The sequence below is a fragment of the Thunnus albacares genome, chromosome 3, assembly GCF_914725855.1.
Source record: "Thunnus albacares chromosome 3, fThuAlb1.1, whole genome shotgun sequence".
NCBI lineage: Eukaryota > Metazoa > Chordata > Actinopteri > Scombriformes > Scombridae > Thunnus > Thunnus albacares.
The window spans coordinates 22,056,096-22,071,620 of NC_058108.1; the positions used below are offsets into that span (position 1 = coordinate 22,056,096).

The 15,525-nt window shown below is 37.4% G+C and overlaps 2 protein-coding genes across 3 annotated transcripts; one reads left to right on the plus strand and one right to left on the minus strand.

The window, feature by feature from the left end:
- The first annotated feature begins 377 nt into the window (after nt 1-377).
- On the plus strand, nt 378-7,808 carry LOC122972560 (N-acyl-aromatic-L-amino acid amidohydrolase (carboxylate-forming) A-like). The gene is made up of 7 exons (XM_044339754.1): nt 378-583; nt 3,716-3,942; nt 4,070-4,262; nt 5,037-5,130; nt 5,267-5,374; nt 6,854-6,966; nt 7,173-7,808. The coding sequence occupies exons 2-7, from the start codon at nt 3,716-3,718 to the stop codon at nt 7,365-7,367; spliced, it is 930 nt and encodes a 309-aa protein (XP_044195689.1). The 5' UTR covers nt 378-583; the 3' UTR covers nt 7,368-7,808.
- A 1,024-nt stretch (nt 7,809-8,832) lies between these two features.
- cldnd1b (claudin domain containing 1b) lies at nt 8,833-14,850 on the minus strand. 2 transcript variants are annotated; one of them, XM_044347010.1, is made up of 5 exons: nt 14,730-14,850; nt 13,456-13,793; nt 12,786-12,893; nt 12,272-12,409; nt 8,833-10,255 (listed from the first exon to the last, which is right to left on the minus strand). In XM_044347010.1, the coding sequence occupies exons 2-5, from the start codon at nt 13,736-13,738 to the stop codon at nt 10,035-10,037; spliced, it is 750 nt and encodes a 249-aa protein (XP_044202945.1). In that variant the 5' UTR covers nt 13,739-13,793; nt 14,730-14,850; the 3' UTR covers nt 8,833-10,034. The 2 variants fall into 2 exon arrangements, with proteins under 2 accessions (XP_044202945.1, XP_044202944.1); XM_044347009.1 differs by having other exon boundaries at nt 13,456-14,008; nt 14,730-14,835.
- Between the last annotated feature and the right edge of the window lie 675 nt (nt 14,851-15,525).

Here is a 15,525-nt window from a genome sequence, read left to right on the forward strand (position 1 = left end):
AAAATATATCATAAATATAAAGTCAGGAAGAAGAAAATCAATTCACTTGTAGGATGCTGCTTACAATCTAAACACTCTTAACTTTGCACACCAGTGTGTGAATCAGTCATGATGGTGCATGAAGTGGTGCAAGAATTTACAGGCACTTAGCTTCAAATACTCTTCAATTAAAACCTGCCTGTGTTAAATGAAACTATCTCACATTTCTGTGAATATGGACTTTGTTATTATTAATATAATTTCAGAGAGCGAGTTCCTGTTACTTAACTGCTTGAAATTTGAGCTGAAGCAACAGAAAGAGGAGGAGGCCCACAGGAAAGAGAAAGTAACACAAAGCAAGAGGGACGGGCTGTAGATTGGGACAGCCTGTATCTGTATCTGCTCGTCTCTGCGTTCATTCATGCCTGTGCATGTGAATGGCTGACAGCTCTGACTGGAAAGTAGCTTTACAGGAGTGTCTAATGTAGATTGCTTTGCTTGCAGGTTATTAATACTGCACTACTGTCCTGATAAGGCTTCCCTCTAAGTTCAAAGGTTACTGAAGTTCAGAGAGTGCCGAACAGGGCTGAGCTTTGGCAGAAAGGTAAGACGAGTAAAGTATATGGAGGTAAATATGTTGCTGAGCTTGTAGACTTGAACTTGTAGAATACTTATGTTTCATGCACTTTTTGATGGTTGAATTCATTTACATGTTTATGTTTCTCTCACTGTGCTGTTGCATAACCTGAGCTGTGCAGAGCTGGTAGACAGGTGTGTGCTCTACACTCAGCACTTTGTTTATCAGAAATGTAATGTTTTCAGCAGTGCAGAATGAAGAAGCACTCCTTTACTTTAGTAAAAAGTATCAATACCATGTACAAATACCTCATCACAAGTAAAAGTCATGCATTTAAAATCCAACTTAAGTAAAAGTACCAGCTAAATTCACTTAAAGTACTAAAGTAAAAGTACTGATATACTAAATAAATTTAACAAAGTACATTGTTAAAACTGATGAGTCATGCATAGGCAGCATTTTATAGTTGTAGCTGCTGGAGGTCGAGCTAGTTGCTTTGTAAGCATAACCAGATAAATCTCTCAAGGGCCTTGAGATGATTGATTGAGTAGAAAAGAAAAAAATATATAGTTCTGCTACATACACTTGGATTAATATTTCAGAACTTTTCTTTAATCTTTGCATTTTTGTGAGTTTAACCTCTTTGGGCCTCAAACAGTTATTTATTTGAAACCACGTGAGGTGAAATGTCTCTATGGTGTAACTGCAAACAACTCAAAGACATCTGGAACATGACAGAGACACAAATACAAACTGATTTTTGTAAAGGGCCCACAAGCCAAAAAGTTTGGGAACCACTGGTTTAATCTTTAATAATGCGGTGTAATTTATAAGCTCATCATTATGTTATTTTATGTTAAATTTGAATCTGAAAAGTAACTAAAGCTGTCAAATAACTGTGATAACTGGAGTAAAAAGTACAATATTTCCCTCTGAAATGTAGAGGAGTGGAAGTATCAAGTGGCATAAAATGAAATTACTTAAGTTAAGTACAAGTACCATAAAATTATACTTACAGTAAGTACAGTACTCGAGTAGATGTACTTAAATGAAATGTTACATTCTACCACTGGTTTCCAGGTATCTATGTTACATTTTCAATTAAATGAATGCTGACAGTATATAGCAGTTTATGAGCTTTGACAGCTGATGTTGTAAAATAAAGATCCGACTGTTTACTTGGTAATATATCAGTGTGTATGACAGGCACAACACTGGAGTGTTCAGGCAGTGCAGTTTTTTGGTACTGAAAAGCAGACTGTATTTATGAAAATAACATACAGAATCAGTGTGAATCTGTCCACATTATGAATCTGATGTATAAATACGGTAATACTGTATGTGTATTAGATGCAACCCATGTGTAAAATCTTAATTGCAGTTGTATAAAAGGGAGTTTTAGAGAGAGACTTCAGAGAGGACAGTGAGGTAATTTTCTCAATATGTTGGGGCCTCTAACAGCAGCTGTATCCCATGTGGTTTTTAGTGTTGACCTTAAGACACTGAGCAGTAAGAGGTCCTTGCACAACCACAACATGTCCATATAGCAGTCAGATTCCTGGCTAAAACTATGAAAAGAGAGGATTTAAATCTGGTTTCTCTTTACTCTTCTCCTATTAAAAAAGAAAACTATTAAAAGATCATGTTTTATCACTTTGAAAGCTTTCAAGCTTTAAAAATTGAGCTGACAAAAAACACTTTGTTAACTTGTATGAATCATAAACAGAGAAGTTGTAATAACTGAAAACTGCTTGATGGTTTCCGGTTTCAGGAAAATACTACATACTCTTCCCTACAGCTTGTGTGCACTGATACTTTGTGTACCTCTCTGTGTTTTCTGGTTTGACCTGTTTTTGCCATAAATTTAAATTTGCTCAGTCGACTGTTACCTCACCCTTCTTTCGCCCCTTTTCTTCTCTTAAAGTCACAGAACAAACAGGGCTCTCAAAATACCCATAAAACAAACTAATATCACACTAATTAGGAAAAGAACTCTCACAGTATTGCAACAGTGGTATAAATGTAGTGTCAATAAGAATCCTTTATTTTTCTCCCAGAATCAAATGGTTGAAGAATAGTTTATGTATGTTTAAGGTGTTTAACAGGTTTGATGTGTTTGCTTTACAAAACACAGTTAGATGTATGTAATTTAATAGTTTAAACCGCATCATTTAAACTGCATCAATAACTGTGTCAACTGTAATTCCCTCCATTTAAATCAGAACATTAAATTTATTTTGCTTACTGTTTCACTTTAAACTCAACTTAAATTCAAGAACCGGGATTCATGATGCAATTCACAATTTAATTATAAACCAACCAAAACCATGAAAATAGAAATCTAAAACTTAAATATCGCAGACATTGTTTAACACTTTTTTATACATACATACACAGTGAGACTGTAGGAGGAGAGTTTTGTGTCTATTTGTCATTCCAGCAGCTGTTTGTTCCCATTTTGTCACTTTAGATATAATGTCAGTTACATACAACCATGTAGCTTGTAAGAAATAACCTTTAAGTGTTCAAAAGACGGTTTTTGAGACTTTCGTCCCTGTCAATGATTATCTTGAGATTTACATAACCTTCAGAAACACTTAGGATTTATTACTTCTATTAGCAAACAAACAACAAAAGTCAGACTAGCTGTTATCTGTTTATAACCTCATTTACTGAACGTATTGACAACAGGAAGAGTAAACAGACAACAACAGTTTTTTGGTGTTCAGGAAGGCTTCTATGAAATCATTCACAGACAATGTTCAAACATCAAACATTTTAACAGTGCCTGCATAAATTCTAATCATCATCTTCATCTGGATACTATGTTTATCTAGAGATCCGCTGAGATCTCCTCTGGGTCAGTCACTTATTATGTGAAATGACTCACTGACTGTCCTCTGATGAGACTTTTGTACTTTTCACCCCAGTTTCTGCCCACAGGCTGAACCTGATTTCACCATCCAGTCACACATTACTGTCTACTGACTGGTTTATGTAAAACGTGTTTACATTTCAAAGAGTTTTCCAGCAGACTGTCAGTGTTTATCTTTGCTTTTAAAGGAGTTGGCTTACTCAGAAGTTGCACAGAGGGTATACAGTATACCAAAGAACAACACTCTTCTAACAGCTAACTCTTTTTTTTTTGCCTGCTGACAGATGGAGCACGTTTATCTCCCACCATTATCCCGTGTTGCCGTTTGTGGTGGCACCCATGGAAATGAGATGTCGGGGGTGTACATAGTGAGAGAAATGCAGAAACAGAAGGTGGATAAGGCTGGATCTGTTTCTGTAACTGCCGTCCTATCAAACCCATTGGCTGTCGATGCTTGCAGAAGATACATAGAAACAGATCTCAACCGTTGTTTCACAAATGCCTTGCTGAGGTGAGTTGAGAAAAAAATTGCATTGTAACATTTTGAGTCAGCAGCTCTGCATTGTAGCAGGAAAGTAAAATTGCTAAAAAACTGAATGCATGTGTCAGAAAACTTTCTCACATCTTTTGGCCTCCAGTGCCCCAATAACAGACTCCACACCCCTTGAGTTGAAGCGAGCCCAGGAGCTGAACGCTCTGCTCGGGCCCAAAGGAAGCCAAGAGGCCATGGATCTGGTCTGTGACATTCACAACACCACTGCCAACATGGGCCTATGCCTCATCTTTTACTCCGTAGACTGGATCACCCTGCACATTTTTAAATATATGCAGGTAAGAGCTTTATGGAGTCATCCACACAAATACAAAAAAAGTGACTGCATGACCTGAAAGGTTCTGACGTTGACTGTTATGGTGCCAAATATCCATTATGAGAAACAAAATACTGGACATACAGGTCTCATAATGTAAATCTTCCACTTAAATTATATTTAACTTTACAGAAAATGCTGCATTTTTTAAAAATGCCACATGGAGATTGAATTAAAAAAGGCGTGTGATGTATTTGTTGAATTCACAGGAATTTAAAGTATCTGAAAACACGAAAATAAATAAATAAAATGAATGAATTACAGACATGTTATTTATTACTTTAAAGTCAACACCACGAGAAGATACATACAGTATAAAAAGCTTTGATAGGAATCAAAGGGTCTGTAGCTTTTTTAATGACTTTAATGTAAGAATGCAAACATTATGAAAAAGTATTTGTCAAAGTACTATTTAATCATCCATCTATGTTGATTTTGTTTTTATAGTCGGAAAGCTAAATGTAAATTAGGTGCTTTTTTTGAAGATCTGCTTCCGTTAAGTTTTTTATTACACTTTAGTCCTGCAAGGCATCATTATTCTGTCATTGTTTTTGTCATTATTTTATTGTATGTTGTTTATATGCTCCAGAACCAAAGTTGCAAATGTAATCATGGTCTGAATCTGAATCTTAAATTAATATGCACCTCACTATCTTCCAGGATAAAGCTGTTGTAAAATCATTGTGTGTAAGAATGAGAGGGTTGCTTTTTTAAATTTGACTTGTTTGGTTTTCAGAGCAAGATGACGTCTGCACCCGTGAGAGCAATCCAGCTGGATATACCAATTTCTGAAGCTTACTCCCTAGAATCAGTGGGCAAACATGGCTTTGGTAAGTGTATGTGTGTGTGTGTGTGTGTGTGTGTGTGTGTGTGTGTGTGAGTGTATTTCTGTCCGTATCTGCATGAAACTAAGTAAGAAAGAATTGAAACAATAAATATTGGAGCTGTTTCTCTTGTTCTCTGCAGCGATCGAAGTTGGCCCTCAACCCACTGGAGTGCTCAGAGCTGATATCTATAACATTGTGAAGGAAGCGGTAGACCTCACAATAGAGTGGCTTCAAAAATTCAATTCCGGTGAGAAACAACCCCAAAAAACAAAAATAATATATTTTCTCAATTACAAATAGTTTTGGTCTTATTTGACGAGGGTCTGAGATATCAGCTCTCAATGCGATGGAGGTAACAGCACAAATCTAAAAAGTGGATTTCTCAAAGTCTGGCCACATTAAAACAAAACTATATATTCATAGTTAAATAATGAAATGTGATCAAATATATTTTAATTATTATTTTGGGTGAATCCTTCAACGTCTGACTGAAATTAAACATCCTTTTTTGTCTAGTGCAGCATACATATTCACTCTGTAAATCATTTGTCCTGTGTTCTCATTTGAGAAAAAAAATCCAAAATGGAGAAATTTATATTCTAAATCCTTCAATTTCCTGATTGTGTCTCCTAGTTTTACATTATTTCAATTAAATTCTGTTTCACCATCTTCTTATGTAGCTGGAGTCCTTATCTCGATACAGCAAATCAAATCTTTAATAAAGCGTTAATGTGGGCTTTGATAACAGGCAGAGCAGACGGTCACACTGAGCCTGATTGCATCCTGCTACACAACACAAGAGACTGAACAACAACCCACATTATCTTTCCTGCTAAAGTCTCCTTCTTTTGAAGGAATGAGCCACCAAACAAAAATTCACCAGGGAAAAGTGAACCGCTAATGTCTGTTATCAGGTTAAATAGCTAATTAATGAATATACCTGAAACCTTTGGTCATTGCTCAAACATCCCTGTTGTGGTGACACAGTGTCTGTCCAAGACTTGTAGCATTTCTGATATTTTAAATACATTTTTTCTTCATTCTAATACAAAACTATTAATACATTTAAAAAACATGTTTGGCATTATTTTGGAGTTTTAATGTGATTTCAGTTGGAAGTTACAAAAAGCAGTGTGTAGTCGGGGTCACATTTCAGATGTCTGTGAGTTGTTAACAGCTCCATCAAATAGTGATTTTTCCCTCTAAACTTCTCACATGGTTTCATTTCAATAAATGTTCAAAAGATTCAATATTTCACCAAAAATCACAGATTAGAGAAAAAGACAAAAAACTGAAAATAGATTTATGTATCAGAACTTTGTTTTTTCTTCTTTCCTTTCCCAATAATTATCTCATGACCCCTCAGATTTATCTGGTGACCCTTTGAGGGGCTCGACCCCTAGGAACCAATGGACTAAAATTAACTGTATATAAAGTTGTTCAAACTAGCTCCACCTCCAGCAGCTACAACAGTAACATGCTGCTTACACACTGATGCTTCAGTATCAATAATTTAATAATGTCATATATAATAATTTATCAGTCAGAGAGACCAAACCACTACTTTTACTGCAATACTATATAAGTATATTTTGCTGCTAACACTTATATACTTTAACTTAAGTAGGATTTTTCATGCAGGACTTTTACTTGTAATGGACTATTTTTACATTGCTGTATTGGTAGAGTATCTGAATACTTCTTCCACCACTTTCTGTACCTGCAGGAACTACTTTTGAAGGAGGTGAGGTTGAAGCATACAGTTTGGTGAAGAGCGTAGACTACCCGAGGGATCCTACGACCAATGAGATTACTGCTGCCATACATCCCGAGCTACAGGTACAGTGCAGGACAAGAGACATCCATACATTAAACTGTAGGTCTTCACTTAACCAATGCAACATAAATTATCAAACATGAATTCAAAGAAGCAAAGAACCTATTCGGGAGTCTATTATGCCAAACAGTAAATGTCATATTTGCATTCAAAAGCTGCCCGAGTGCATGGTGACTCACCTGTTATAACATCCTCTGTCTTTCTCTAGGATAATGACTTCAAGCTTCTCCAGCCGGGCGACCCCTTATTCCAGTCATTTTATGGGGAGACGGTGAAGCACGAGGGTGAAGAACTCTACCCTTTCTTTGTGAATGAATGTGCCTACTACGAGAAGAAGATTGCTTTCCATTTAGCTCAGAAGAAAACACTGACCGTCCCGTCTGTCAATGTGAAGAAGAACTGAGAGTAAAGAGACAGAATTAGACCAAGATGTACTGGAGAGATTTTAAATCATAACCACAGAAATAATGTGTACACTCCATGTATAATCACATTTTAAATGATCTCACATAATTCTCAGGAGCAAATACACTAAACTATGCAATGATGATCAAATTTTCTGCAGGTGCTAGATACAATAACATGATTATCTCGCACCTCATTATCTATTACCTCATTATATGTCCGCCACCACCTCTGTGAGGCTTAAAAGAGAGCTCACTGTGCCAAAGTGGTTGTTGATGTTGTACTTGACTGAATGATATTGCACAGGCGCTGGAGTTATAATCCTCCACCTCCTGAATCTATATTAACTAGAATCAATTACTCTAAGGATATTGATCTTTTTGCACTAATAATAATGCAAAAACTGTGTTTGAATAAATGGAAACATGGTTCAATTTGAGCAGAGTGTTTTGACCTGATTTGGATCTTTTTTAAGGTCAAAGGATTGCTCAGTTGCCAAATGATTTGTGGTTGTTAGTCAAGGAAAAGAGATGAGGTACTTTTATGCAGAGCAGAGAGAGAGAAAGTATCAAAGGACTTTATTTAGTCTGTTATAGTAACAGTTTAAAATTTACAACAGAATTGCTTCATATTGTCTTCACCCGGGTGGAGATCAATAAAATAGACTGATTACACCTGGTACTCTGTGCAGAAGATACACTGTAAACATTAAACTATCACATAATGAAATGATCTCACAACCAGGAAAACTATTGCAATGATATAAAATTGTTAAATATACTCAAAAATATTTATTTTGTCTTGTTCCTTCAGTTGGATGTTTGAGCTTCACTGAGCTGAATGATGAATGCTCAGTTTGTTTTCACATTCATCTGCTTAAAGTGGAAAGTTTCTCTGTGCTCAGTTTAAGGCGTGAACTTTCGAGCGTGATCTGTGACATCACAACTAGACTGGAAGCCAATCATGGTCCAGTATGCAACGTGCACAGGTGTGATGTGGAAACTTGAAATCTCCAGTGCACATTAATGGAGATTTGACTTTTCAGTGAAGTAGGAGACAGTTAAACCTTAAATGAACAATGAGTAATATTAGCATATTGATAGACTCTGGATTTATAAAGAGGGAGAGGGAGTAGATTTATTATTCAAAGCTTATATTTCTTGTCTTAAAACATCTTTAATAAACAGTAATAAAATAACCATAAGTCATACCACACAGTACGAAATGAGTTGATACAATCAATGAAGATGTTTGTCAAAAGCTTTGATAAAAAAAATTTTATTCAAAAAATGAAGCCGCCTTAAGCCAATTTCTGGTGTCTGTGTGCAGCTGTGTTAATTTAACTCTTGATACTGCTAGAAATAGTGTGTATTTATCAAAACAATATTTAAATAATTGTACTATGAAGGCTGATGATGTAGTTTCACCAATTATCTCACGAGGATAACACAAAAATCTACAACTCAGCAAAAAGTCAAATTTATTCATACAGAAACAAGCACTGTGTGCTTCAGAATACATAGAAACATACAAAAGCCAGAGTGTGTACACATTAGACATGTAACAAAACATTGTGACACAAAAACATCACAATCTCGATTCCACATTTGAGTAATTTTAGAATTTGACACCAAAAAATAGAAAATTCATTAATTTTCTACACAAATGTAAAATGTAAAGATGTAAAATCATAATGCGTTCAATGATTTGCACTTGAAAAATCCATTGTAATTCAAAGTACTTTGCATTTAAAAGGCTGAAATTGATGCAAACGTATCTTTGGCTGTCAAAACAATCAGTTGAGTAAATGATGAAACTGCAGCCCGAGTAAGAAAAACATTTTAAGTAGTTCTTCACTTCAACAAATGGCAGTAGTACAACTTGGGGCTGAAACATCAGAATTTAAATATTAGAAAGAGGTCACAGGTTTCAGGTTTTTTTGCATTCAAATTAACCGTGTTAATAAATATTAGATGTACAAACATGGAGAATGAGTGGTTACATTTTTAGTGAGTGACATTTTGTGACATTTAGTCAACACATACCACAGACTGAAATCAACAATTACCACAGATGACTGAAATGTCACCTTAAAAAAAGGCATGCACAGCAAAGGCTCCATATTTCAGATTATGTAAAAAATAGAACTGAAAATAAGGAAAAATAGGCTTATTTGATATTTCTCATGCAGCATTAGAGAAACGCTACCCTTACTTGGGTAACTGCAGGTTTAAAATTTGCTACAGTGCAAGTTTATGAACTATAACTCAGTTAAGGGTAAGGTGATGAGTGGCTGTAAAAGCAATGGCAACCAAAAAGAAGGCAATCAAATAATGCACACCAACACCATTCACGCCAGATATAACAAATGATCCATAACATCTGGATGTTTAAATACATTAAGAACATGCTTTGGGTAAGATACAGGTTACAGATGCTAGAAAATAAAGATATCACAACTAGACGCTATTAAACCTCTATTTATCAGCACTTATGATGATTTAGCTACAAACTGGTTTAGTTTATCCCTGCTTTAAGTGTGTAGGTGACCTGTGATACCAAGGAAATGTTTCTATATTTAAAGATTAGTGGAAGTGAAAAGTCCATTTGTATGGACCATTTTTAAAAGTCTTAAGAGCAGTGGACGGTCAGAGCAGTCTCTCTTTTAGGCTACCCTGTAAGCAGTCATGCGGGTGTAGTTTTTGCGGTGACTCCTAGCCGCCCAAAGGAACAAAGCAGCTGCCATCATCTGCAGAGGGAAGGAAATGAGGGCGAGGTAGAGGGACCAGCCCAGTGAGCCCTCCACCCCTTCAGGCGGTGTGGAATATTGGTGGAGCAGGTCCACCCCGGCCAGGAAGCAGCAGACAGAGCCCAGAGAACACAGACCTGATGAGCAGAGCAGAGATGTAAATGACGAACGCCACTACAACGCACATGTGAAACAATACAGAGTTTGTGAAGGTGTAAAGACAGTAGAATGACTAGACTGGATGAATTTATGTGGTTTATGTGGTCCAACCAGAAACCACCACAGCTTAATAAAATCTAAACTACAGGTCTTCTTATGACAAGTGGACACAAGAAAGGTTTAGAGTGTCCTTGGAGCTCATTTAGTATTTACCACAAGCAGAGTTTCATATAGCAGAGACACCCATTTTCTGAAATAAAGACAGCCCCCACTAACATCAAAACAAATGACTTTCATTAACATACAGGTGAAACAAACAGAGGCATTACATACATAACGCAGCAACGTATTTAATGAGTGAGGTGATTCTTTAGATCATCATTTAATAACTGAATTGATCACGCTTTGAGATGCGTAAGGATATGTCTGATTCAGCTCAGCAGGTGACAATAACTGACAGATTATATCGTGTTTGCTTTGCAGTAATTAATCAGCAGCATGTCGTGATGTTAGGTGCAAAGAAAAAAAAATTTTTTTATAAGTTGGGGAAAGTAAAAGTGAGCAGCTCAGTGAGGTGGAGACGTGTTCGGAAAAACTCACCTCACAAGCAGCCAAGTGCAAGAAGCACTGCTGGTCTAAACGCCGAAAACAGTCCTGAGTTAAAACAGCGCAGGGGGCTGTGATGGTGGGGACGTGATATTTAAGGTACAGGTGGGACAATGAAATACGATCCAGGATGTCCAGTTGAAGTTACCAGATTTACGGGTTTATAGACTTATCAGACACCAAAACACCACACAACAGTTTGTAATACTCACAGCCAGGACTTTACAAATCTGGAGAGTTATCACAGCGGCAAATATTTTATCTTTCATTGCAACAATTGCGAAGTAAAGAGCAGAAACACGGCACTTATGGAACGTAAACTTGCATGTATGTGATTAGCCAACACAGCACCTTGCCAGATGACGTCATGTTGCGTTGCAGCCTGGTTCAATTTCAAATTGCCCTGTGTTGTGTTGCTGTGTTTCTTCACACAGAGCTAATGTCAGTCTGAATGTAATAACACCAGACAATACGTCGTACAAACTGCATCTTTTCAAGCATAACCCGGCACTTGGGGACAAAAGATACCGGCAGCTGATGATATGCATACAGGGCACAAAATTAGCATAAGCCATCAGACTAATGCTGGTAACATAGGCAAGTGGCTGGTAGATTTGCTTCACTCACCAGCCAAAAAAACAATAAGAATCTATTGAGTGGCTGGTAAAATCTGAACATTCACTCGCCATTTGGCCGGTGGATAAAAAAGTTAATTTTGCATCCTGCATGCGTACAAACACGTGCACTAGTTGTTTTCTATGTGAGCTCACACACCGGCGTCATCATGGTCAATGAGTCAAGATACCCGACTGTTCTTTTTTCTCAGCATCAGTGCAGGTCATCGCTCGCAAAAAGTCTGAAACTTAAAGACGTTCGCTCCCCTGATCCAACATCCCGGCTATCATATCTGAACTACTTCTACTCTCTGTACAGTCCATCCAGTGTGTGCTACTGCTGTTAAATGACGTGTGTCAAATAACGCAACGCCATGCAGTGTTTGCTAGCCGGTGAACTTGATAGATTCTGCATCAACTTAAAGTAAGTAAGTGAGTAAGTGAGTAAGTAAGTAAACTTTATTTATAAAGCGCCTTTCAAAACCAGAGTTACAAGGTGCTGTACAATGCAAACAATAAAGTTAGTTAAAAGATAATTACTGACTGGTTGTATCCATATTTTAATGTCAGTACTGTTCGGTAATGTGTTGTTGGCATTTATTTGAAATGGCTGAACTCATCATGTAAAGGGGAGACTGTATGTTTTGGGACGGTTGCAGTCAGGTGACACTTAGGTGGTCGCTGCTTGCAAACATCCCTCAACTCTTGCCTAAATTTGTCACGGTTGTGCCTCCTTATTCTACAGTCTATAGTTAGAACATGTATTTGTCTCACCTGCGAGAAGATGGAGCACTCCTACAACCAATGTCGGGGTGAAGCTGCGGCACAGGCAGGCGCAGACCCCAATGAGGCCACTGAGGAACACCAAGGCCAGTGACACCAAGGGCAGGAGAAACTGGCACCTCCACAAGTCTGAACAAAGACACAATAATAACAGAAAAAGTTTGAAACCTTAACACATAAAGAAACATTATCTAATTCTAAGTTTTGAATACATCAGTATGTCTGTGCCTAAAAGTCTTTCGCCACTTGGTGTGTACAGCAGAAAAGAATAAAGTGATAAATGCTGTCAAAAAAAGTTCACTAAGAACATTATTCCTTAAAGAGGACACTGTCGTGTTGGCTTCCAAGCTTGATGCAAACAAGTGAGAGAATGCAAGCATGTTCAAAGTACATCAGCATACTATTTCAACACAGAATCAACTCATTCACAAAGAAGGAAACATTTGTTTATCTTTAAAGCCGAGAGTCACAGATTTGTCTCAGGAGGCTTTGAGACCGGACTCACATGTTCTCAGCAGATCTTCTTCGCTGTTATGGTTTCCGGGTTGTTTGTACTTTGGATTGAACTGCTGAGGAAGAGTGAAGCTCACACACTGCGTCTCCATCTTGGGATCTAAAGTCAGAGTTGAAAAGAACAAAGTCAAATGAAGAATAAAGATAATAAAGATCTGTTATCTGAAATATATCAACAACAGAATATTATGCACCAGGGATTCTGTGGCACAAAAAACTGGAATAAATGGTCACTATAGAGTGAAAGTAGCTGATAGCAGAAACACTGAAGTTTACAATGATATTGACAAGAGAGTGGAATTAATTTACCGGGTTATCCAAAAACAGACTTTCACATCTGATTATTTTATCTATACATTATGTTTCTACATCACCTGACAAATCAATATTGCAATAAAACATTAATATATACTTTTGATTAAAGGTTTGATCTATTTGGAGTAAGATACAAACAAAAGTTAGAAACATTTTTCCACACTGTTTATATTCATCATATTATGTTTGATCTTGTGTTTCATTGAAACTATACAAAGTTTACATCACTTTTTATTGCTGTCAGTCTGCCACATTACATTAAATAGAATGTAATGTAATTGTAATGTAAATTGGTGTCTGCAGCACTGTAGCTGTATATATGCAACATTCTGAGCAGGAATTCATACCTGGCTCTTTGAACCAGTGTGACCGGCTGGGCACCAGGATGCACCTCCACCAAAGACCCAGCGTGCCGTTCAGGCGGAACATGGTCTCGCTGTACGTCTTCTCATCAAACTCCCCACTGATGAACTCTTCTTTGAGCTCGGTGATGTTCCCCTCAAGTGTGACTGATGGATTGCTGTACTGGTACCAGTGCTGGGTTCCCACAGCCACAGAGAGGTACACGGTGGCCAACAGGCTCAGCACAGAGCCAATGACAAGGGCTGTGGCGTAGCGATTATCTACCATGGTCTATATGAAGACAGCTCAATTTGAGCTTCTGTCTACGAGGAGAACCAGCTCTCTGATGAAAAACACAAGAACAGTTTGACTTTCACTGCTCCTGTGTGATGAATCCTGGACTGTTTGTTTAAAATATATACTTCCGCTTGGTGTTTCGGTACCACGGCATGTCTGTAAAATAGTGTCAGATTATGCCAGCATTTCAATCTATTCAATCATACAGCTTCTGTGCTGCATTTTGAACGATGTTATCCCATACAGAGGGGCATTCAAAACCTGCAGAGGAGAATCAAAGATACACAGAGGTTAAAGGAGAGGCTCACAATTTTTCAAGTGTGTCTTAAAACAACAGTCAGATGCCCAAATGAACACTGGTGGAGGTTTTCCTTTCTGTTGTCATTCCTCCTGTTCATAGTGGCTGTTAAAAGACCCCTTTCAAATGTGTTTTTAATGTAAGTGATGGAGGCCAAAATCCACAATGTGTCCACACAGTCATTTTTCTGTAAAAATGCATTTAAAAGTTGATCTGAAGCTTATATGAGGCTTCAGCAGTCTGAGTTAGTTAGTTGGTCATATCAAGTGGATATCTGCCACATTTACAGTCTTTTAGCATCAAATTCCCTCTTTTTGTTTCCTCGGACAGTGTTTCCCTGTTGAGCTGCGGTGGAAGTATAGAAACAGTAAGCGGGACTTCTCTCACTCTTCTAAAAGCCAGTGTGATCAAGAGTTACAGCAAGAAAACCCTATTTCAATGTTCATCTGGGCACCTGACTATTGTTTACCAACTCAGCTGGTAAGCAACAAATGACAATAGTTAGATGCTGTTTGCTAGAAAGGAATGTAAATAATACAGCCTTCGTTAGCATCCCACTAAGCTAAGCTAGCTAGTTAAACACGCTAATCATAGCTGTATAGTTAGTTAACATACTATACTTTAACCTTTTAATTGTCATATTAATCCGCATGCTATAGCATTTATTTAGATTTTTTTTTTTACCTCATAACTGAACAAAACATCCCATTAACAGCGTTATTTCTTCTCCGTGTTAAATTTCCAGCAGCCGGGCCAACGCCTCTTCTTCTACGTTTTTTGTCAATTGTCTTCTTCTTTTTTTTTTTAACGGCGCTTGGAAACCAGTGTATTTGGTGCATTACCGCCACCTTATGCTTCAAAGTATGTGTGCACCACAGATCCAAGATTAATTCTGCCGCACAAAAGTTACCACATTATTGCGTGATCGCCTCTCGCTTTTTATTATTCCGCCACTTCTTCTTATTACACATTCTGTACGTTTTTTGGACCGTTTCAACTGCTTCATACTTTGTGCTAGAAAAACCATTCAAATGTCAAACTGTGCAGCTCATTCAGCAGATGTGTGCTATTACTTTTCTGTTTTCTACATGTTCCGATTTTATATTCATTTTTAAAACATCAAAATCTATAATGGCAGTCTATGGGATGAATAATCCAACTGAGTTGGAACCTTTGTCACTTTGAAACTCAACTTCTCGGACATCCTACAGACCCCATTCAAATTTTAAACCGTTCACAAAACTTTGAATATTCAAAGTTGTATTCTGTGTTGTGATACCTTTTGTACTTTTGGAGAACTTTAAGTCCAAAGTGAAGGGTTTTTACAGCAGTTTTCAGATCTCACCAGTGTGTGACATCATCAGGCACAGTGCAGAGATTTTTTTATACCTCACAAAAAAAAAAAATCCTAAACATGTCTCACTCCCTCAGTTTTAACTCAAGCACGTACCATATCTTAAAATGTTGCCATAATCGTCTC

Coding starts and splice junctions, on each gene's coding strand:
- cldnd1b (XM_044347010.1), bottom strand. CDS start 13,738: ATGGTAGATAATCGCTACGCCACAGCCCTTGTCATTGGCTCTGTGCTG. Junction 12,894..13,455: donor ACACTGGTTCAAAGAGCCAG/GTATGAATTCCT, acceptor CTCTGACTTTAG/ATCCCAAGATGGAGACGCAG. Junction 10,256..12,271: donor AGTGCTCCATCTTCTCGCAG/GTGAGACAAATA, acceptor TCTGCTCATCAG/GTCTGTGTTCTCTGGGCTCT.
- LOC122972560 (XM_044339754.1), top strand. CDS start 3,716: ATGGAGCACGTTTATCTCCCACCATTATCCCGTGTTGCCGTTTGTGGT. Junction 5,375..6,853: donor GCTTCAAAAATTCAATTCCG/GTGAGAAACAAC, acceptor CTGTACCTGCAG/GAACTACTTTTGAAGGAGGT. Junction 6,967..7,172: donor CCATACATCCCGAGCTACAG/GTACAGTGCAGG, acceptor GTCTTTCTCTAG/GATAATGACTTCAAGCTTCT.